This window comes from Condylura cristata, unplaced genomic scaffold (genome assembly GCF_000260355.1).
Source record: "Condylura cristata isolate star-nosed mole 26May11 unplaced genomic scaffold, ConCri1.0 scaffold00025, whole genome shotgun sequence".
Taxonomy (NCBI): Eukaryota; Metazoa; Chordata; class Mammalia; order Eulipotyphla; family Talpidae; genus Condylura; species Condylura cristata.
In genome coordinates, this window is record NW_004567126.1 from 2,584,240 (window position 1) to 2,607,717 (window position 23,478).

The 23,478-nt window shown below is 34.7% G+C and overlaps 1 protein-coding gene across 3 annotated transcripts in view; it reads right to left on the reverse strand.

Moving 5' to 3' along the window:
* Positions 1 to 930: 930 nt before the first annotated feature.
* Positions 931 to 23,478, reverse strand: part of DCUN1D5 (DCN1, defective in cullin neddylation 1, domain containing 5) — a 26,956-nt gene continuing 4,408 nt past the window's right edge. The window contains exons 1-9 of one of the 3 annotated variants that reach the window (XM_012729907.1): positions 22,212 to 22,298; positions 21,819 to 21,892; positions 20,388 to 20,479; positions 15,777 to 15,847; positions 15,282 to 15,373; positions 5,487 to 5,595; positions 5,293 to 5,397; positions 3,678 to 3,780; positions 931 to 2,259 (exon numbers count right to left, since the gene is read on the reverse strand). In XM_012729907.1, coding sequence (XP_012585361.1) covers positions 2,204 to 2,259; positions 3,678 to 3,780; positions 5,293 to 5,397; positions 5,487 to 5,595; positions 15,282 to 15,373; positions 15,777 to 15,818 — 507 coding nt within the window. In that variant the 5' untranslated portion in view covers positions 15,819 to 15,847; positions 20,388 to 20,479; positions 21,819 to 21,892; positions 22,212 to 22,298 and the 3' untranslated portion in view covers positions 931 to 2,203. Of the gene's footprint in view, positions 2,260 to 3,677; positions 3,781 to 5,292; positions 5,398 to 5,486; positions 5,596 to 15,281; positions 15,374 to 15,776; positions 15,848 to 20,387; positions 20,480 to 21,818; positions 21,893 to 22,211; positions 22,583 to 23,478 lie in introns of those variants that run through there. The other 2 variants (XM_004689055.2, XM_012729908.1) reach the window with 2 other exon arrangements.

The following is a 23,478-nucleotide window of genomic DNA, read 5'->3' on the forward strand; positions in this document are numbered from 1 at the left end:
TCCATGCCCCGAGCTGAGAATCAACACGGGCTCCACCAATTTCCAGTAGTAAATACATTTGTATACTGTCTATAACAATCAAGTTCTTTCCAATTAAAAAGCACCGTTGATTACTTCATCTCATATCAAGAGAAAAAATTTTAAAATTTACAACAGGATTCCTGGGAAGGCACTTAAAGCTAACTAGCTGAGAGAGGACACTTCGAGAGACTTTTTTTGTACTGCAGGCTTCTATTGTCTGTCCACTTTATACAGAGCTGTGTTGTAAAATCTCTTCTTAAATTTCCCAAATTGCTATTCAAATAGAAGTTAAGATGAGAAAGTAAAAGTCCACATCCTGATGGATGAGGCAGAGTAAATAGGTGGATTTTGAGTGAGAACTAGGTATTTTAATTTTTAGACTCCAAAAGTTTCAGAAAAAGTATCTTTGAGTAAGCACATAACTTCAAATATATGTATTTTGTAAAAAATGTTTTGAGTGTTATTTTACTAAAGTAGTGAAAATGCAAAAACATGAGCAGGCTGTGTGATTTCACTTTATTTTGGAATGAAATAAAAATGGGCAATATTTCCCTAGTTGAGAAGTTGTGCCTTGGAGAGAAGTCAAACAGTAAAGATTCAAATGTCTTAATGTCTACATGCTTTGTCTATAAAGCTGGATTTTAAAATATCACTGATGTTAAAAATTCTAACACTGGGTATGTTTAGTTCCAGTAATTCAGCAAATCTGGTAAAGTTATTTCTAAATATTTAGGGGAATATACTTTTACATTTTATATTTTTTACAAACTAAACAATGAATCAGTAAGGAGGCAAGTAAAACAGTAATCATTTACCTCCCAGCTCATTAACCAAAAAGTAAACAAACCATAAAATACTTTTATCAACTCTGAAACTCACTTATTCAACAAATATGCCATTAAAAAAAAAAAAAAAACCTTTACCCTAAAGCCCAACAAATAAATCCATATTTTTGGATTTTTGGAAAAATAAATCTTTTTGCTTCTCTCCATTCAATGAAAGTAGAAATGTTACTAAGATTGTGACTAGAATATGAACCAAGTTTTCATGTCACTGGGATATTAGATGGTGAAAAGGAATGGACAGTCCTGCTGTTGGTTCAGAATATGCATTTTATGTGAATTAGAGGATGTCCTTTTTTCAAGATATACTACTGACAATAGCTAGGATAATGTGCCAATTGGAATACTATGATTATCTCAAGGTAAATGGCACCCTTGAGTGTCACAACTGACCCTTTCTCTCATGGTTACTTGATTTTTTTCTTGCCTAAATGTATCACAACTCAATCTACACTAGAGCTAAGGTTATCTTAGAACCAAAAAGGCTTTCCAGAACTTCCTATTTCATGAAATAGCAAAGAGATCACATTTGTGTCACTAACTACAAGATGACAGTAATGATGACAATCTCAAGTGCTGGTCCTAATTCTCTAATACTTAGAGAATTAGGTGGCCATTCATATATTGATCTTGTTTCAAATGAACTTTTAACTGAAGGAATACAGAAAACTTAAAATTGGTATTAAGAACATACATGTAATACTGATTTATGCTTTTTGACAATACTGTTTAATGGACAGAAAACAAAGCAATTTGGACACAATCTTCCAACTCTGAACTCTTCAGATAAAGTATGTGCACTGGACCATGACAGCTTTCACAGGAACCCAAAACTTCCAGTATCCAGAAATGTTTATTAGCTGCATCAGAAATCATTATCCCAGGTCAGTAGTCATCCTAATTGTGCAGAGGTGACTATCATGAGACACACCATCGTCAGACCACTTTACCAAATATTAAGACTGTTTAAAATCTTTAAAATTCCACAAATTCATGAGTTAGAACCTCAAAAATTCAAGAATTTATAAAAATAAATACCACTCTGACACTCAAGGGACATCTTCACTTTAAGGCCTTTGTCACAAATCTGAATCTTTATTGTTCTGAAATAAACGTTATCAACATTAAACAAAAACTTGAATATTCAGTCTCAGAGGAGGTATGGCTCAATGCCCATCACATGTAACAAGAAAACTTCCTTTAAAAAAAAGGAAAAACAAGTACTATGAGAAGTCTTTCATAGGAATGAAAATGCACCCTATGGGCTTTTCTCCCTCATCTCATTAGCTTGTATGCATGTGGGGATGAAAACGTGTACATTTTCTTCACAATAGTCCTTGCTATGATGTTTGACGAACTTTTTGCCACTCAACGAACTCATCAAGAAGAACAGGCCCTAGAAATTAAAACACAAAAAAGAAAACAATTTTTGTTAGAAATGTAATGATGCAAAGTCCTTAAGAGGTCTGTGATGACAAGGGCCTGTGCCTTCCCTCCTGCAGGTTTTTACTTCCAGCCTTCTCAAATGTAGGGTGCTTTCTTAGCCAGTTTAAAAATTGTTTAACTAGGCATTTTCCACAATGGGTATTCATAGCAGCTTCCTTCTAAGGTATGTTTCATGAATTCTCCAATAACTAAGTCACTACTAAAGTCCTTTTTTTCTAAATGTCCATGATTTCTGGCTATTTAGTCATTAATTCTGAAATCTAATGCATTATTTCTGTGTTATGCTTACCAAGACTATAAGCTTACTGAAGGGGGCCATTTTACAGACTTACATAGTGTTTCAGTAACAGAACTTGGTACTAATTTGAACACAGACAAATGCCAAGTAAGTATCTGTCTTAAGAACTATTCTATAAAGAAATTTTTTAAATGCAGGGGATCTCCAAACTCATATGCCTATAGGTTGTCCATCTAAATAATCTCACTAGTTACAGTTCAAGACTGTTAGAAAATTCAGTGCCACAAACATGCTTGCTCTATGTCCTTAAAATCACTTAACCTCCTGTGGCTTCTTTTTCCCATTCCTGTTTCTAACAGACATTATTTTCTCCATTGCAAGGAAAAGAGCTGACAAGTACAAAAAAATAGCAGTTGAAACAGCCTAGGTAATGGCATTTTGTTGTCCAGCAAACTGGAAATCAAGTCAAACATGAGCCACTAACTGGCTCCAAGAAAGAATATAGGAACATCAGATTTGTTAAAATGAATCTGGAAGTTGCATTTTTATACATCTTTCAGTTTTAAATGTTACACAAAACACACATAAATAGACACATTGGTAAGCCATGTACAGTCCCCTGGGCTGCCAGTTTATGCTACAGATATTCTAAAAATAACAAATCTATACCACTTTATAGGGGGAGTATACAGCCTATATAGGAATAAAATTATCCTCTCTTCAGTTGATTTTATCACTTTAGTGTTACAAAAAAAGCCCATAATTTCAGTTTACAATTATAGGAATGCACCTATCTATGTAATCCTTTGGAACAGAAGGTGCCACATGTAACCAAAACAGTGGCAGAAACGGAAGAACAATCTATAGTCCCTTTGGATTATCTCATTAATTTGTCTTTACTTCAAAAGTCTGACTTTTTATCATTGTGGTCTTTTCACTAAAGAGCTTGGAGAGATATTTTAACTTGATATACTTTAAGTTTCTCTGACTTAATTTTTAAAAGGTCCACACTAAATGATAAAAGGTACTGTCAGGAAATTTAATCCTTAATGGTAGTGCTACATAAATGCATGTTTTTACTTAGTACTTTTAAGATTTTATTTTATAGGAAAGCCAAGTATTATACTTACAAGCACCATCTTCATCATAGTTGCTAAGATCAGCATGGACTGTTCTGCTGAATTCTAATACATTGTACCACTGATCTTTGTTCATAACACGATACTTTGATTGCTGAAAAAAACAATATAAGTGTTTGTTTTATAGAACAAACATGATTCCTTAGAACTTGGCTTCAAATACTAAGTTTAACTTTTATTGTGATTTGATCCTTCCAAAAAACATTCACTCCTCTTTAAATTATTTTGTGTTTCTGTAAGAATCACCAGGGGTATTTACATGTTGATATTATCCAACTTAATTTTTCCTTTATTTTTGAAGACTCACAAGAGCATCAAGGGCATTACTAGGAAGAGTAGATAACTCAGTGAATCGTTAACCTGTGCATATAGCTGTGTAGCCACCAAGCTTGTTTTCTACAGCTACCAAGTCTCCTGCTGCTGCTTCCCAATAATCAATTCTTTGCATGAGGTTTGTATTTATTTGCATTGTGAAACAAACATACTTAAAGGCCATGTAAAGAAACTTGGGCTGATATCCTGTGCCTGGTATTTACTTATGTTCTCATGGAAAAATTACATGACAAAACCTATTTCCTCATTTGCTAACTGGGGATACAACATTCAAAATGTTGTGATAATGAATAAAAAAATACAGTGTCAAATATTGTCCCCATAACAAAAGTGTGACAAACATTCCATTCACTTCTTAGCTCCCTTTAGAGATATTTCTACGTTCAGTTATACCTATTTTTATCTAAAATTACTAACAGGAGAAAAGCTCCATTAAAAACAATTGCTTTATTAAACTTAAAGATGTAAGTATGCACAAAATCCATTCACATAAGACATTCTATTACCACTGTCTCTCACCTCAAAAACAAAAAAAAACAAAAAAAAACAAAAAAAACTCTCTCTGGGGAACATGCTATGATAAGCAATCAACCTTACAAGAAATTTTCAAAACAAAAACACCCATATTCAAAAAATGGTTGAAAATTATACCAAGAAGCCTAAAATTGAGAAAACTAGAAAACCTAACAAATCTATGGAAAAAGGGACAGTATCCTCTGAAAACCATTGCCCATGACAAGTGCTATGATAATCCTTCTCAAAGAATAATTTTCATATACTGAATATATTTTTTAAAGCAAAAACAGTTAACTACACTTTCATAACCATTTTCCTTATCTGCAGACATAAGCTACCAAAATTTTACCACAAGCAATTGTCTTATGTGGATAGCAGTCCAATATCCTGTGTACAGAAAGCAGCTGATTTAAAAGGCTAAGCTGAAGTCTGTCTTGCCAGAAGTGTGAAAAGTTAAATTAGTATAAAGAACATGCTAAAAATACATTTCTTGGACACTTTTTTTTTTATAATCGGGGTAATGGTGAGGCACTTGCAAGGGGTGAAATCAAAATTTCTTATGTACAAAATATACTAATGAATATAGACACTCCTAAAAATTTCAGGAGATACAGATACATTTTAATATGATTTTTCTAATACTCAGACCTTTATACGACCACAGCATTAAACATACTATTTCCTTAAAGATGTATTTTCAATCAGAATACTCTGGAAACAAAGAGGTAATACAGAATTATAAAGAAAACATACATACCTCCAGATATTGGTAAAATACTGAAAACAATGGCCATGTTCGCCCAAGCAGAAGAGCTAACATAGATTTAGCAGTATCAATGTCAAGACTTCTCTGGTCTTTATCCTAAAAAAAAAATGAGCAAAAAACTTTTCCTAAGTATGGCCTGAAGATTAAAAAATTATTAAATTACAAAACAGGGAAACTGCACCTACCCTTGCAAAATCAAAGGCATATCTGTAGATATTCTTAAATGATGAAATATCATTCAACTGTGAGCGCAAAAAGTCAAATTTGTTCTGTAATTTTTCTGTGCAGTCACACCTTAAATTAAAAAAAAAATCAAACACATTACATAATCAAAATAATTAAATGAAAGTACCTTTAGAAGGTTAGAAGAAATGCATTAAGAAGCGAATGTACTTAGGAAATTAATTTAGGTTTAAAATTCTGATTCAGAAATTCAGAGTATCATACAAACTTGTGGCCTAGTATCTACCAAAGCAACAGGAAAAAGGTAAAAGAAAACTTGGCAATCTGTGAAAGTACACTCCAATGATTTTCTTTAAAAAAATAAAAATAAAAAATGCCAATAAAGATCACAAATCTCTTAAATAGACGTGTAATAAAATGTACTTTTATTACACTGAGTAAAAAAGATGACCAAGCAAATGAAATTAATCTCTGCCACATAATTCTTTGGAAAGTCTGAGGTGAAAGATGAGCCACGAGTGGTTTTAAAAGTTTTAGGATGTAACACATTGGAAATGCATTATATTAGTGGGTCAGTTATTTACAAATTCAAAATCCTACATTTTTAGTCAACAAAAAATGTAGATCACTGATTGTACCTAAATTTAAGTAAGGTACACATGCAAAAGCAGGAAATATGGTATATAATACATGTTTTTTCTAAAGAAAATGAATGCAAGAAAGCTGTGTAGCTCAGGTGCTCAAAAAATTTTACAAGCTTTCTGATGCTCACTGGGTTGATATAGTTCACTATTTAGCAAGAATGGAGGCAGATGAAGTCTTTCACACTTGGACTCGATCTTATTTCATCTTCTACCAGGTACCATTATTTAAACTATGCTCAAGTCAGATCAGTTTCACTTACCATTCTCAAACCAACAGCTAAGCTTCTGCAAATGCTATTTTCCCCTACTCAACATGCTGTCCCTCCACTTTGAAAAAGTATTAAGTATTTTCTCATCACTGAGACCATCTTCCATCAAATAAGTTGTGTCATTTGCTATGACCCCCAGTATTCTACTTAAAACAATTTTAGGGGGAAGTAATCATTCTGCACGGGGAAGTGCACTTGCATCCCAGTCTATGTAACTGTTCAAGCTGGACCAATGCCTGGATCTTTCCTTCTCAAATGAAAATACCTGACTCTAATGAAAGGAGAACAGAGAGTATACACTTTTTCCAATATGCCTAACATTTAATATCAGTTATCTAAATTTTAAGTTAAGAAAACAATGATGTACTTAATGTAGTACAGACAGCTAGCATTCTCAATTTAACTGAGACTCACTATTCTAAATCAACAATGTGGTATCAAGTAACTTAAAATCTTAAGGTACAAATATTACAGAATTTTTTCTAATATTGCTTAAGTTTGTATTTTTAGCATAAGTCAAATTTCATAAAGTTTAATACTATTAGATTTCTTGCTATGGTAGTGAGGCTAGCTGACTATAAATTTCACTCACTCACACTTTGCTAGTTTTGCTAACAAATTTTTATAGCCATATGTCTCACAAAACTGAAATGATGGTTATTACTTTTTTTGAGAAGTTTCCTGAACACTGGAATTAGTTATCCAAATTCACACCAACAAGTCACTGAGAAGGCTACTTCAAATCAATATTTTTAACTATTACAAGAGTGAGATTTTCCATTTTAGTTTTGACCATTTATATAATTTTCAGATAATCTGCTTGTCTCAAATATATTTTCATTTAAACATTGATTATATCACTTAAAACATTTTTTAATCTTTATCTGTATTCTTTTCTTAATTTTTCTGGACCATCTTGCTGAATTTCTTCTCTTAATTGCAGCTTTGATTTCTAATTTCTAGATATTGTTTTATCATTTCTTTCTCTGAGTTGAACTTTTCTCTAACTTTTAAAATTAGATATTTGATCAAGCTCTTTTCATCTTCTTATAAAATGACACTTAAGGCTTTCACTCTAAGTAGTGGTATAGTTACAGCCAGTTTTGGTAAGTATTATTTAAGAAATAATATATTTTTTAGTGTGTTATCTCGATAAAAGTGTAATAAAAAGTAAAATTAGAGATCAATATCCCTCATGAATCTTTTTAACAAAGTATTAGCAAACAGAATACAGCAATATGTAAAAAAAAACTTCAAATCATAACCAAATGGAACCTACTCTAGATATACAAGCACGATTCAATATTCAAAAATCAATATAATCACAGTATTAACATGCTGAAAAAAGCTGCACTACATTACTCAATGTAGAAAAAGCAATTCAAAAATTTTTATCCAATCATGCTAAAACTTGAGAGATTCAGGAATACAGAACTCCTTCCCACTTAATACAGAGCAATCATGAACATTTACACTTAACACATCATGGTGAGACAGTGAATGTTTTCTATGTAAGACAGGGAGAAGTAAGGCTGGTTTCGCCCATGCAATATGTCAAACAGGAAAGAGGCATACAGACCAGAAAAGAAATAAAACTCTCCTGGTTTCATGTCAAAGTTATATGACATGATGACATATGTAAAAAAAAAAAAAAAACAACAAACAAACAAAAAACCTCAAGGAATAAATATATAACTCTCCCACCCCTACAAAAAAAAAAACAAAACCCCTTAGAATAAATGAGTTCAGTAAACTTAAAAAATCAAGTTAAAAATAAAATTTAACCACTATGTTTCTTAACCTCTCCTATTTTTCTAGATACCAGATTCCTTCCTTATTGATGTCTATGTACCTCCTTTCTAGCTCATTCCTTTAGAAATTTGATTATCTGAAATCTGATCACCTGAAGCCATTTTTTTTCCTCTAATGCGCACTGAGATTGTAAAAATTCATGTCTTCAAGAGTCTGACTTTGAAGTTTAGGACTTCTTACCCAATTATGCTTGGTGATTTTAAACAACAATCACTGAATCTTCAGCAGAAATTGAGGTTTCTGTTAAAGTGTATTCCACCTACATAAGGATTGTGTTCACTACACAGGTGGGAGCACTATTTACGTTGGAAAATTCTAAAATACATGTTTGGCTTAAGTCATATAAATAATGAACTCCAGCCCTAAGTCTGCATACTTCTGAGTAGTATTCCTTTTAGTTCTAAGTCCATTAACTTTTTTTTTTTAATGGTTTATTTATGCATACAAGACCTGGGGTAGAGGCGGAGGGTGAGAGGATTCACCAGAGACAGAGTGGGAAACAGAACAGATCTACTGAAACACACTGCAGAGGGGAACAGCAGGTGGGACAGGCGAGGTTTGCCACTTCATGGTCCCCTCATTGGCTAAGGGTCTAACGCACGCTACAGGGGCTGCAGACTGCTTCACAGTGCTGTGCTTAAACCTGTTGTGCCACCAGGGAGGCCACTAAGGATCAAGCCTGGCAGTCAAGTCTGCATCTACTGGAGAGGTTTAACACTAACCTAACCTGATTCTTAACCTATCTGGGTAATGAATAGGTCTCTTGTTTTCAGCATGCATGATAGGGTAATAGATACTAGGTGGCTTGGAATAGGCAGATATCCTCAGGGAAATACCATATTGCTTATATGAAAATTCCAACTCTAGCCTTCAAGGTTGTCAGTGTTCTCATTTAAACATCTCAGAGGACACTGAGTCATTTAAGTATCTAGTTATGGGATGGGGACTTTCTTCCTTGTCATGACCCACCTTCCCCTGACAGATCTTTTTTTTCTTTTTTAAAGACTTATTTATACGTACATACATATAGAACTGGGGTACAGGCCAGAGTTGTGTGGGAGTAAGACAGAGTGGGGAGCAGAACAAGCAGACTGAAACACACTGCTGAGAGGAGCAGCGGGAGGGTCAAGAGAGGTCTGCTGGAGAGGTCTTGGCTGAGGATCGAACTCGTGCTGTAGTGGCTGCAATACAGGGAGGTGCCCTTGACAGATCTATCTTAAATAGGGGCATAATTTTCTATATCTTTATAGCATCTTTAACCAGTGATATATGTATATATTTAAGATTTATTTATTTATGCATACAGAACCTAGAGAGGCTGGGGTGGTGACAGGCTTCACCAGAGACAGAATAGGGAGCAGAACAGGCAGGTCAGGATAGGTCTGCCGCACCATGTGGTCACCTCTGGGGCAGGGATCGAACTCATGCTCAAGTGGCTTTAGCTTCTTGGTGCTGTGATTTAACCAGCTGCACCACCAGGGAAGGCCTGGTTTTTACATTTTGGCAGCACATAAATTGCACTAAACCTGAGAATTATTTTCATAGCATGACATTAAGCATCTGGCATACAAAAGCATCCCCAAGTTATTTGTTAAATACCTTACAAATAGCAAAAATAACAGCAAAGTAAACCCTTATTTAATTATAGAAAGTTTCAAAATTACCTTTTCGTAAAGACGGTGGGAAATTGAAGTTCATACAAAATTATAAAGTGCATAAGCAGTGACTAACAGGTCACTAAGAAGATACAAATCCAATAAGTTACAATAATTTTCAAATAATTTTATATTTCACAGGTACCAATGCTATTACCAATACTATTACTTAGAATGTGATCCAAACTAGCTTATGACAGATAAAGTGAAGAATCAAGTTTCAACTCAAACTGACTGGCTCAAATTCCCATTTCTTTATTCCCAGCTACATGGTTTTAGGTGATTACTTAACCTTGGTTCAGCCTGTTACTTCATTTTAAAATGAAAATAACCTAATGGTAATTTTTATAGACATAGCATTAATTAAAAAAAAACAAAACAACCCTGTTAAATACTTAACATAGCTCTTCTTCACTTGATTTGTTCCTGTTTAAGCAAAAGCTTAAAAATCACCTACATAGTTATTTGTCCAAACTATTTTACACCTTCTAAGAGCCTATCATCAATCGAGTACAGAACCTATTTTTTATTTTTCTTGGAGAATGTGCACAAGCTCCCACATTTATTACCAACAGGATAGACTCTGAATAGACCTAGCAAAACCAAGCAGTCACTTTCAATCTACTCTTGTATTTTTTAAAAAGATTTATTTACTTATGCATATAGAACTGTGGTACAGGCCTGAGTGAGGTGCAGGGGTGGTTGCTTCACCCGAGACAGAGTGGGGAACAGAACAGGCCGACTATTGAAGTACACTGATAAGGGAAGCAGCGGGTGAGTCAGGAGAGGTCTGCCACGCCACTTGGGTCACCTCCAGGGCTGGGGATTGGACTCGCACTGAAGCGGCTGCAGCCAGCCTACAATGCTGCATCCCAATCCGTTGCGCCACCAGGGAGGGCCCTACTCTTCTATTTAACCTAATGAGATTAGCAGAGTTAATAATATCAATACCTTGTAATTTGGGAAACTGAGGAAATGTGCTCTGAACTAAAAAAAAAACAAAAAAAAAACTGTACACATAACTAGCATAGCATGTAAAGCAAGAGAGTTTTCTAAGTTCCAGCCAAATAAAACTACACAGATTTTAGTGAACACTAGTACATGGTACAGTTGTCCAAGGACACACTGGTTAGTGGAAAGGAAATGGGTTTACATTTCAACATTAGAAAATTCATTTCCTGAGTATTGCTAAACACTTGACTAACAAGAAAGGCATTATATTTCTGCTTCTTTAAAAACCTGTATGATGAGAAGTTCTTATTTAGCTATTAGAGTTAAATAAAGTTCTCTTGCTTAGAAAGGCCCAACAGGTACGCTGTGCTAGCAGCAAATTTTATCCACAACAATATAGTCCAACTCCAGGGTATTTGGAAATGCTGTGAAGGCATTTTAAAGTTGTCATGACCCATAGGAGAGAACAAAGAAGGATGCTGATGCCAATTAGAACCCAAAAGCTACATAAATGATAGTCACACACTACTGCACCCCAGCTACACTATTCTTCAAAACAAAAACAAAACAAACCCATATCCATGTTCCCCATTGCCCTCACTCCTAAAGAAAGTCAAGCCAGAACATTTCTTTAGTCTTCAAAGTTCAGAGTTCAATATGGAGACCAGAAAGTATGCAGTTCATAACTACTGACAGGCAGCAGTTATACCATTCTTATCAGATGCTTTTTTCCTGCCTTTTTTGTTATCATAACCAAGTAGTCTTTTGAATGTTCTTTGCTCACAGCTTTCACTATCAGCATGCTATTTCACCGTTTCAGAACCAAACTAATCAAGAGAGTAAATATGAGAAAAATTCTCCACTCCAGTAAGTTATGTTAGGACAAAAATCTCCAAGTATTCTTGGACTCTTGAATTTGAGATGATCCATATCTAAAACTTTGTATGTAATATTTTATATATATATGTGTGTATGTGGGAATAATGTTCAGAGTTTTCATAAGGTTCTCAAGAGTCCAGGACTTTAAAACATTAAAATAACTAAATGCTATATGACCCCCCAAAATCTTGAGTCTTTTTTCAAAAACCTCCAATGGTTTCCCAAAATGTGATTTAGCTCAAAATGTTAATCAAAATCATTTGAAATGTGGTCAATAAACCCAACTATTTGGAATTTAAACTTATTCTATCAATTTTCTTTCTGTACACCTTATGATTATGAGAAACACTCAACCTCAAAATACAAATCATTAAAGGTCCAGTCCACCTGCCTATTGAGATTTTCCTGTCTGCTTTGCTGACAGGATACTAATTTGCACCTGCACTACCACAGGGTTTTGTAATTTTGTCCTAGCACTGGCCATGCTCTATGTGGATTTACAGGTATGGTGCCAGTATCCTAACAACTTCCTTGCCCTAATAGAATGTAACTCAAGGGTAGGAGTTATGCTTTAAGCTCCACTGTGCTACTTACTAATGATAATAACAAGGCATTCATTTCTCTATTCTTTATGATATTCATATGGCAAAACAGAATTTATGAAAGTGTCATGTAACTCTACTTCAGATTTCTCTTCATCAACCAAGTATAAAACTGAAGACAGAGGAGCCCCAGAATTTAGGACTGCTCAAAGAACAAACTTCTTACACAGAATTCTACCTTCTATGTACTGCTCAAAGAACCTGAGAGTAACTTTTTCAGGAACTCTATTGCACCCAAGAATAATGAATTTTAAAAGTACTGAAGTACTTTCTCAAAGTATGACAAATGGAGTTAGGTGTTCATTTTACCAAAACTACAATGTAAACTGTCAATGGTTTAATATAGTCTCCACTAAATTAAATACGATCTGAAGGAAAATTTTATGATTATTATTATATGAAGAAATGTATACAGAAAACTACATAAAGCAATTACAACCCCTAAAACTTACAAAATGGCTATTTCAGTCCAAGTAAACACAAATTCATACTCTTAAATTATTTCACACATAAAGAAAGGTAATGCAGTTATAGAAACACTGTATAATCTTAAAAGTAACAAGGACTCTGAAAAACTATTAAGCATTATACAAGTGTACATTTTATTATGATTATTAAAAAAGCCCACTTTCCTTGACCACAGTATATTTTAACTTCCAGTCTATTTCTAGTCTTTAGCTAAAATCTATACAAGTTTTCTAAGTATTAAGACTAATTTGAAATAACTAACTATATTAAAATATAGGGTCCACTAGATAACTAAACACAGGTTTAAAAACATTTAAAAAAATCTACAAAGTAAATTTTGTTGCATCAAACCAAGTACATTAGATTGCTATTCATTTAAAAATTAAGACACGGATTCTTTTGTATCTCTCAGTATATATTTTAAAGATTTTACTTATAAGCTTTTTTACAAAAAAGATTTAGAGAGTAATAAGACTTAAAAGCACCTGTTGGTCCACATACCTATCTAGATCATGAGGAAAAGACTTTTCCAAGATAAACATGCTTGCTTAATTTGAGCAATTTCAAGGCTCTACAGTAAAGTATAGGCAGATGGGCAATGGATAATAAATAAGTGACACAGAAAACTCTGGGTCAACTTAAGTGCTAAATGATTGCTTTTATTCTGCACAACCTGTGAACTTCCTGCAAGAAAGATGTGTTAATAAAAAAAACACGGATTAGTCAATTTATATTCTTATACCCAAGGCCATATGTTATTAATTATCCAAGAGTAAGTATAGAAACACTTTGTGTTTATACATTTGTTAAACATAGAGCTCTTTATATCAAATTATGGAAAAGTATAATTAGGAACTTTTTGGTTTAAAAATATACAAGTACTTGTTACCTGGGATATTAAAATAATCAGTATAGCAGTATCCCCCTTATTCTTTGTTTCACTTATCCTCGGTATGTTAAATACTATATTTTGAGAATGACATATAATACACTCACAAAACTGTTATTACAATATACTATTAATATTTCTCTATTTTTTACTGCTGCTGTTAATCTTACTGTGGCTAACTTATAAATTAAACTTTATCATAGGCATATAATATAAGAAAAATCATAGTACCCATAGGGTTCATTAGTATCTGAGTTTTCAGGTATCAACTGTGGGTCTTAGAACAAACCCCTGCATATAAGGTGGTACTATTGTATACAAGAAAGCTGCCATGGAAGTGTAGAAAGTAGTTATAGTTGTAAATAAAATGATAATAAGTCATGTTATAGCTGATACAAATTTCAGTGAAACAGATTCCATGAAAATTATTGCATATTCTTTGCATCTCTTTTAGAAACCCAATTAATTGGTAGTAAGTAGTCCAATGAGTTTTGACACCTAAATGAAGAACAGAATTCAATGTTGGTTACAAATACTATGGTCTAAAAGTTTAATAATGGCTCTCCATTGCACTAAGCATGTTAATGTGCACACAAAAGAAAGATGCAACAGGAAGTACGATTAGGCTGATTGATAATCAGGAAATTTAAATTTTGTATTCCTCCTCTACTATTAAGGAATTGTATAATCTTTGGAAAGTATTTTCCTCTCCTCTCTGAGTCTCAGAACTGCCATCTATAAATAATGGAAGTGAGAGGGTTCGTTTTGTATTATATTCTAGAAGCTACAGTTTGGTTCATATGAGCAGAAGTGTTACCATCTTTTCCTCCTCCACCCTCCACATATTAAATATCTGTATAATGCTGGTTAAAAGAATTACCAAGAATCAAAAATTCATATAAAAAATTTCATATGAATGCCATATGAACTAATCATTTAAAAAAATAACCAGGTATTTTGAGATTCAAGAACAAACAAGGAGTGAAGAGTAAATGTAATATTACAGGAAAGCACATGGCTTCATTAATCCCCAGTTTTGCTTCCTATATTTTAGAATATAGTTATAGTTGGTAGCTAATAACATGAACATTTGCAACATGAAATACAAGCATCCTACATTGAAAATACACAACCATATAAACATAACCAAAGTTGCACAGAAGCTGTTCATTTCTTCTTTTGTTCTTTATGATATTCATTTGGCAAAGCAGAATTTATAAGTGTCACGTAACTCTATCTTCAAATTTCTTTAACCAAGTATAGAAGAACAGATAAAAACCCCCAAATTTGAGACTACTCAAACTCCATACACAAAATTCTATATTTTCTATGTATTGCTCAAATAACTTGTGAGTAGTAAGTTTGACTGGACTGCTAATACACCAACCAAGAATTATGAATTTTAAAAGAATTGTACTGAAGTGCTTTCTCAGAGAATATGATAATGGGTAACTGTTCATTTTATCAAGACCACAGTGCAAATTTTGTCAATTCCAAACTGATTGTTACAGACGATACCAATTTGATTATTTTAAGGTGAAATCTTACTCCTGAAATTACGAAGCACAAAATATCAGTTAAGATCTTCAAATAGGCCATCAAATTTGTTTTTTAAAAAAATGTCTTACTGTAATGAAGTCATCCCCTTTAACCATTCTTCCTTGGTAAAAAATCCCATGCTTTCAGCCTCCAATTTCCACGCTAAAACTAACATAATAATCTGGAAAGAACAGAACATAAAGGATAGGGGAAAAGTCAGCATAGAGATAATCATGTCTATATTTATCATGGAGAGCATTTTCATACAACTATTTCCATCCTTCAACTATCAAAGAGTATAACCTCTGGGATTATTAACTATAAAGAAATTAGGTGGGCCAATTTCTTAAAAGTAAAGGCTGCAACTTTCTAAAGGTTGAATCTGTCTCACTCTATTACACGACATTTGTATCAAGAAAGAGAACAATTGTCCAACTTAAAACTGATTTAAAAAACACCTAAATGAAAATTTATAATATTAAATAAGAAACAAAATCTTCATATAAAAAGTTTCCCAATTTCTAGAAATTTATAAATATGCTACACCCCACTTGTATTCCATTCTACTTAGAAATAAAACATACATTTTCAGGTTCAACACCAATGTCTTCACAAAATTTTTCCATTCCTTCTGGCCCTACAACTTCATCAGGACCTTCAAAGACAAAAATAATTTATATATTTTGTTATAATTTAATATCAACGTAAAACATAAGCCACTCTGTCAAAGTCATTTGTAAAACATACCATAACAATGTCAAATAATTCGATTTGAATTCTTTTTCTTTGACAAGGTATAAATATTACAGTTTAAAATTTTTGAAATATTCTTTGAACGCCACATTCCTGAAGAAATAAAAATCAATGCAGCATTAGTATTAATCACTTGTTTATACCATAACCTGAACCTATCTTTTAAGAAAACATTTACTGAGAACATTCTCTTAAGAAAAAATTTGGCACTATAGAAATACAAAGTTTGAATTTCTCATTCTACCAAATAGTAGCACTAACACACAGCCCATAACAGTAACCAGAGAATATCTGTTTGCTTGCTAAAATGAAAGGGTTATACATTACCCTTTTGAAAAATACTGAAATAAAATTTATAACTTTATAAAGATACCCATTTTATGGCAAATTAAATTCTACATCCCAATTTCAGAAAGAAAATATTTTATCTTTTTGCTTCTAAAATAACACAGCATTAGTTAACAGAGAAAAAATTTTAAGCCCTCAGTTACCTTTTATCTATTATTTGTCCAATAATGTATGTTTTTCTCCCCCAATAACACTAACTATAGGAAAGTACACCAAACCTCATATTTTTCATGTTATCAGATTCACAAAAAATAGTTATTTCATTGTTAGGTCTCTTGCAATTAGGTAACACTAAGACAAATGTCCTAACAATTTACCACACAGGGCTTTAAAAACAGTATGAAAATATTATTGTTAAAACACCCCAGAGAAACTTGTTTTCCTTTCTAAAGAATGAAAATGTTTCATCTCTATAAATCATGAACTAAATTATGGTTGCTCAGCTGGTATTTTACATCATCTTCATCAGGTCACCAGCACAAAAGCCCATGTCCTATACATTTCCTTAATAGCAGAATGCAGCCAAAGATTGTGGCCAATCTTTCTCAGATGAGATCCAGGCTGCTCAGATGACCTTAGCACACACTCTGAAACTTATTTAAACACTGTAGTTTAAATAAGTACTTATTTATGCAGTGAGGTGTTAAAAGTTAAAGCAGGTGGTAATTAACAGGAAACTTTCACTTCTTAATATATATGTGGAGGATTTCTAAATGAGACTGTGCTAATTTTAACTTGAAAAGTATACACATACAACAAGAAAGCAGAGTTGTTCTTGAAGCTGCCATTATCAGAGATTAGAAGAACAAATTATAGAATTTTGTCACAAAATGTTACTGTCAAAAAATATAGCCTCCATGGAAACTGGGGGATTACTTAATGATTAAAATTTACTTAGAATGAGGTTAAATTATGTTATATCAATATATGTGAGATATACAAGACCTTCCTGTAAATCTGTAAATGTTAAGCGACTTTCCCAAAACAATGTAAATAGACAGATAAAAATTTGAAACTAGGTCTATATTAAATTTTTTTCTCTCTGACTGAATAATGTTAACTACTTTTTAAACATACCTTTCCAATAAAATATCAGAACAAAACCTTTGAAGCTGAATTCTACTAACTCAGGCAAAAAAACAGTTTTCATCTCAATTTAAGAAATTATGGTAATTCTTTCTTTATGCTTGTTCATTCTCCTGTAGCAGCTAATACTTTATTGGAACTATGCAATTCTCCTCCTCATTTTTTTTTGGATACAAGACTTTAAAGTGCCTTTTCATTTTATATGCTTTTGTTTAGCAATAGGTCTGGCATCTGACATATTACTGAATCCTTACCAATTTAAATCAACAAAGTTTTGTAACAGGGCAAAGGAAACACCAGGCATATCACACATACCTATAACATACTAATAAGATTAGTGACTTTTAAAAACAGAACAAAAAGAGGGTTCCCCCTCCCCCCCCCACTTTTTAATAATAATAAAGAAATGTTCCTGGCCATATATATTAAGAAAACAGGTGCTCAAGAAAAAGACTGTGCTCAATGAATGAAAATGCTCCTTTCACCTGAGTTATAGTGTTAATTTTGGAACAGTATTGTAAAAATACTAGTAAATCTGATGCTGTTGATACTTCCACCCTTTAACAATAGCTAACAATTATTTAGTTCTGATTATATAGTGAGCTAAGTGCTTTATAAGTATTATCTCAGTAGGCACAACCATTATGCCTCCATTTTTTTTTTAAAGATTTATTTATTTATGCATATAGAGCTGGGGTATAGACCAGAGGTGCAGGGGTAGTGAGAGGATTCACCAGAGGAAGAGTGGGAAACAGAACAGGCCAACTGACCAAGTACACTACTGAGGGGAGCAGCGGGCGGGTCAGGAGAGGTCTGCCATGCTATGTGGATCACCTCCTGGGTGGTGATCGAACTCATCCTGAAGCGCTTTTAGCTTCTTAATGCCGTGCTTTAACCCACTGCGCCAACTGAGAGGGCCCTGTGCCTCCATTTTAATAAAGAACATGCCCATTTCAAGATGGAACAGTCACAGTTTATTGGCAAACACTGGCTCCTCCTGTTCCTCAGGTCTGTCCTAAGTCATTCTCACAGAGATGCCTATTTGAAAGTCCATCCAATCTTTTACTTTCTCTGTACCATACCTTATTTATATAACCTCCACAATCTGCATTTACCCTAACATTTATCATTTACTCAATTTCCCACTGGGCAGGATTTTTGTCTGCCTTGTATACAACTGTGTATTCCAGTAGTTAGCAAAGTACTTAACATACAGGAATGCCCAATGAGTATGTACTGAAGGAATCATTCAATGAAGGACCAAGGTAAGTTAACCTTGTGTCTTCACTGATAAAATATTTTCTTTGTAAAGAACATTAATTGTTATCTTACTTTAAGAACAAATATTACAAGACAGCAGTAGTTTTTTAAAAACATGGGCTCTACAGTCACCATGACCTGGGTTTCAATCTTGGCTCTTGTCATTTTATGATCCTGGACAATTTACTTAATCTAATTCCCAGTTTTCTCGTCTATAGAAAAATGATAACACAGGCTAGTTAACAGAATGATTGTAAGTGAAAACTGGATAACAATTATCCTATTACAAATGTAGGAAATATTTAATTAGAATCTTATGCTACCCACAATACCCCTGAGGAAAGATAAAACAAAATGAGAAAAAAAAACAAAACTAAACGAATCTTATGGTGTCCAGTAAATAACCTCTATAAATGAAATGAGTAACATTTAACTCTGTACCATGAAATCTAGTAAAACTGGCATTTTGAATAATGGGCCAACACTTTAAATAGAGGTCAGTAAGAAAATGAATTCCTTTCATTTAAATTAGGTTAGTGGTTGTCTTGGGATGCCAGTAATAGCAGTTTTCCTGGTCTAGAAACAATCTGTTCTGTTACTAAACAGTTTTTAAATTATACTTTTGGGATCACTTAGCTGATCCCAACAGTGAAGTTACTGCCCCCTAAAATAGTTTAACTTTCCATAAAGTTAGCTTAAACTTACACTTTAAATTCAGAGTACATTTCAAATCTTAGCTTGAACAGCACTGAACATAAGACAAAGATGGAATAGAAAAAAACAAATTCTCTGAAAATGATAGTTAAAAAAGAGAAAAACATCAAACACCAAACCAGAAACCAGGGAGGCTGGCAACAGAAAGGAGGAAAAAAGGAAAAAAAAAAAAAAGGGAGAATAGGGAGAAACTTTAAAATCAGTTAATTCCAGATGACAAAAACTATTCTCAGATAAAACACAAAACAAAACAAAACAAAATCATGTATAAATAGTAATAAATGGGAAACAAGTATTCGTTCACAGATATTTACTTAATTCACCAGTTTTATCCTTTGAGCTAGTCTCATGGTGGGTTAGCACTTTTTTTTGCCATTACAGGATTCTGACTAAAGTAGCTCCTTTAAGAAGACTGTCTAACACTTTGAAGGTTAGACATATATCCTTCCTCCTCCTCATAAATCTCTCACAGTGTATTTTCCTAACATAGAATTTATCATACTGTAAAATATCTGGCTACTTATTATTGTATATACAGAGAAGTGATAATCTAAGAAATAGCAGTAATTAAGTGTTTTTGCAATGATGTATCTCAGTTTTTAAAATCTTTTATTATGCCTTCTGAAACCTCCAGAAAATACCAGTTTCAGATTCAGAAAAATGTCAAATATTTAAAAGAAAACAAATCTATAAGTTTATATATATGTAAAAAGTATGCTTTCTGTACATTTGTATTTCCCAGAAATACAACTCTACTTTTACCAAAAAATGTAAATTGAGAAATGAATGATTATATAAATTTTATTAACAGCATGTGAGTTTCTCAACTTCCACTAAATATATGCTGAATTACTTAAGAATTATCAGCCTGCAAAGATACCAAATTCATAGACTACCCAAGTCTTCATGCTGAACCCAAAACCTAGCACTAACATGTAGCAAGCCTGCAATACATCATTTGTTAATGAACCAAAACAAAAATCAAACATGTTAAAGCATATGACTGATTTATCTTCTTATATTAATTTCATTACCTGCATACTCATAAAACCAAGCCAGGCACTTCTTGCTTGAAAAATGTTCCTCTCCACTTATTAGTCTAGCAGGGGGTTGGGATCTGCAATAGCTTAGAAAACACACAAATGCCTAAGAGTTTTTATAAAGTCTTTTAGTGAAAAAGCTAAGTTCAATATGAACTACTGTAATTCAAACTGAACAAAGTTTTTTTTTATAATTAGTATTACAGGAAAAAATTGGGGTTAACAATTTACATTTGAAATGTAGTCTTTACATAAAAACTTCTGGTGCACACATCCCAAATTCTACTTTGCTCACTATTAAATGCGAAAAATAACAATTGAAATTACTTCCCTGATCTCTGAGACCACAAAGATGTTCAACCTAATGGTAGCAATACAGGGCTGGTAGTTGGGAAAGTATAAATCTATATTTATAGAGATCCTTCTGCTTTTCACAGAAATTAGATTTGTAGGTAACAGATACACTTTTGAAAACAAATCTTGTAATGAATATTTTTGATACTTGTCGAACATTTTGGAATAAAATCGTATACGAAGAGTTGCTTATCACTTACCAACTGAAAGATATTTAAAAATAAAATGACTTAGGACCTAATGGTATAATTAAATTCCACCATAATAACTTAAAAAAAACCTAAGAACTAGTAATGTTACAAATAATTGTTCCAAAACTTATTGCATTGTTTTTTGTTATTAAAAATTGAGTTCATAAATCAGTAGGATTTAACGAACTTCTGAAAATCCTTTTTCAACGAGTTATACTATCACAATGACATAGAAAGTCTAGAACTTCTATAACTGAATGATGTAATCTAAAATAAGGGCACTTTACTTAAAACCAAGTTGACAGAGCAAGTATCACCTGAATTCTAACAAATACTGAGCTCTTGGCTATTTCTGTGTGCTTAATGCAAATAACTTTAATGCATTAAACACTTAAAAGGTGGCTACAAGTGAAGTAATAAAAACCTGCATAGGTCTGTGGAGTTACCATGTCAAACCTAGTGGGAGAAAACAGCATCATCTTTCACAGTAATAACCCCAAACATATATTATAACCCACCCCTCACACCTAATTGCAAAGATTTTTTTTGCACCAATGTTGCTGTGAAGTCTCAATGGTATATTACAATGGGATCAAAGAACTCTACATCTCTGCATTGTTTTCTCCATGAGAAGAGAATAAAACAGCTCTCAAATGATTAATATTTATATTGCGAGCTACCAGCATCCTGAATGCTAGCAGACCAAATGCGGATCTATCCAACTCTGCACTCAGAGATCTGGCGCAGGTGAAAAGCTCCACACTTTCAAAAACGGGGGCTCCAGCGATTTAAAAGGTCGCCTACTTGTAGGGATCGGCTGGGTTAAATCTGATAACTAAATGTGGAGGCTAATCACTGCATAGGTAGCTCTCCTTTCTACCGTTCCTGTGAAGGTTGTCAGGTCAAGATGCCTCCTGCTCTGCTCGTTTCTTCACACCGCACTCACTTCCAGGTCTGGAAAGAAGGTGGGGGAAGGGTGGCAAGGGTGGGGGTCAGGGGAAAGAGCGCAGTCGGCTTACGCTTTTCGGCTTTTGCACCCGGTAGGGCTACAGACTCTCCAGGGACCCGACACTTCAAGTGCCTTCACGGGCCCTGGGGCGCACACACCCAGCACGAGGAGAGCCGGGAGATACGCATCTACTACCCCACTTTATCAGAAGCGGGGGATCGCTTCCCCCAGCCCGAGCCCCGGAGGCCTGGCCCGCCTCCTTTTCCTCCCAGCCTTGCAGCAAAGGAGGAAGGAGGAAACCATGAGGGTTGGGGGAGGTGGTACCTGGAGATTTTACACTTTTTTAGGCCTCCGTCTTCGACTACCGACGCTGCCACCCCAGGGGATTTTCTCTTCTTCTTCACCGGCATCTTCTGCCCTCCCCGGCAGGGCGGGCAGGGGAGCCGGGGCAGGGGGACGCCGCCGGCTTTAGACTCCTCAGTGCAGCCACCCGGTTCCCAGAGACAGCAGCCAGCGAAGGAGCAGAGTCGCCAGCGCGCCCCAGAGCGGCTGCCGCCCTCGCCCAGGTCTCCTCCGGGTCCCTCTCTGCTAGAGGAGGGAGGCAATCCTCGCCGGCGGGCTCGGCGCCTCGGGCACACCGGGAAGAGAACGCGGCCGGCGCGCCACCTTCACCAGGCACAGACTCGCGAGCCGGAGGCTTAGCCTGACCCGGATGCGGATCCCTCGGGGCCGGAAGTGACGCCACGTGGCGGGAGGGGTGAGGCGGCGCGGGAGAGAGCGGGACTTGCGGCGGCAGGACGTCCAGGTCAACTCCATCATTTTCGCCGAGCTTACTCCGCGCCAGTAATTGCTGGCCTTGCTAACCCAAGAGCTGCCTTAGGGAACCGCTCTTCACGCTTCGCTGGCGTTAAAAATCACCCGGTAAAGTAACCGAGTTTCCCATCTGAGCTCTTCGCTGGGCAACCTTACTTTACTGTGCACCACCCCACTTCTCTCGCGTCGGTGACTACTGCTTATCACCTTTTTCCATTAGTAAGCGTTAAGCCAACTTAAGAAAGTTGGCCTTCCCAGCCTCATTACTTAAAAAAGTGTAATCCTCCACTTAAGTGAAAATGTCTTAAAACTTTTGCATGCTTAGACGGTGCAAATAAACAGTTGTCTTAGTCTGTACATTAGAAATTCAAGTCTCTGAACCAACCGTGATGCAGAGAACTACTAGGTATCTTTAACTTCATCAGTCGATAGAATTCTGGTGAGACTACCTCCACCTTGGCACCATAATCTGGCCAACTAGAAGATCACATTTCCTTAGTGGCATGAATTAATTTAGAACAGACACATGACTCAAACTAGGCCAATCAGTGCCAGTGGCATGAGATGAAACCATCAGGAAGCAATTTTATTTCCAGTGTACTTGAACCTGAGAGGTTGGAGAAGGGTTAAGGCCTAATTCTATACTCTGCTTCTTTCAGGACCAGGACTTTGAGTTTGCAAGAGCCTATTGTCTCAAAGAAAATAGGGCTCTTGAAAATAAAGTTTTGGCTATCAGCATGAAAAATACTGTGGGGTTTCAAAAGCTTATTTTTTTTTT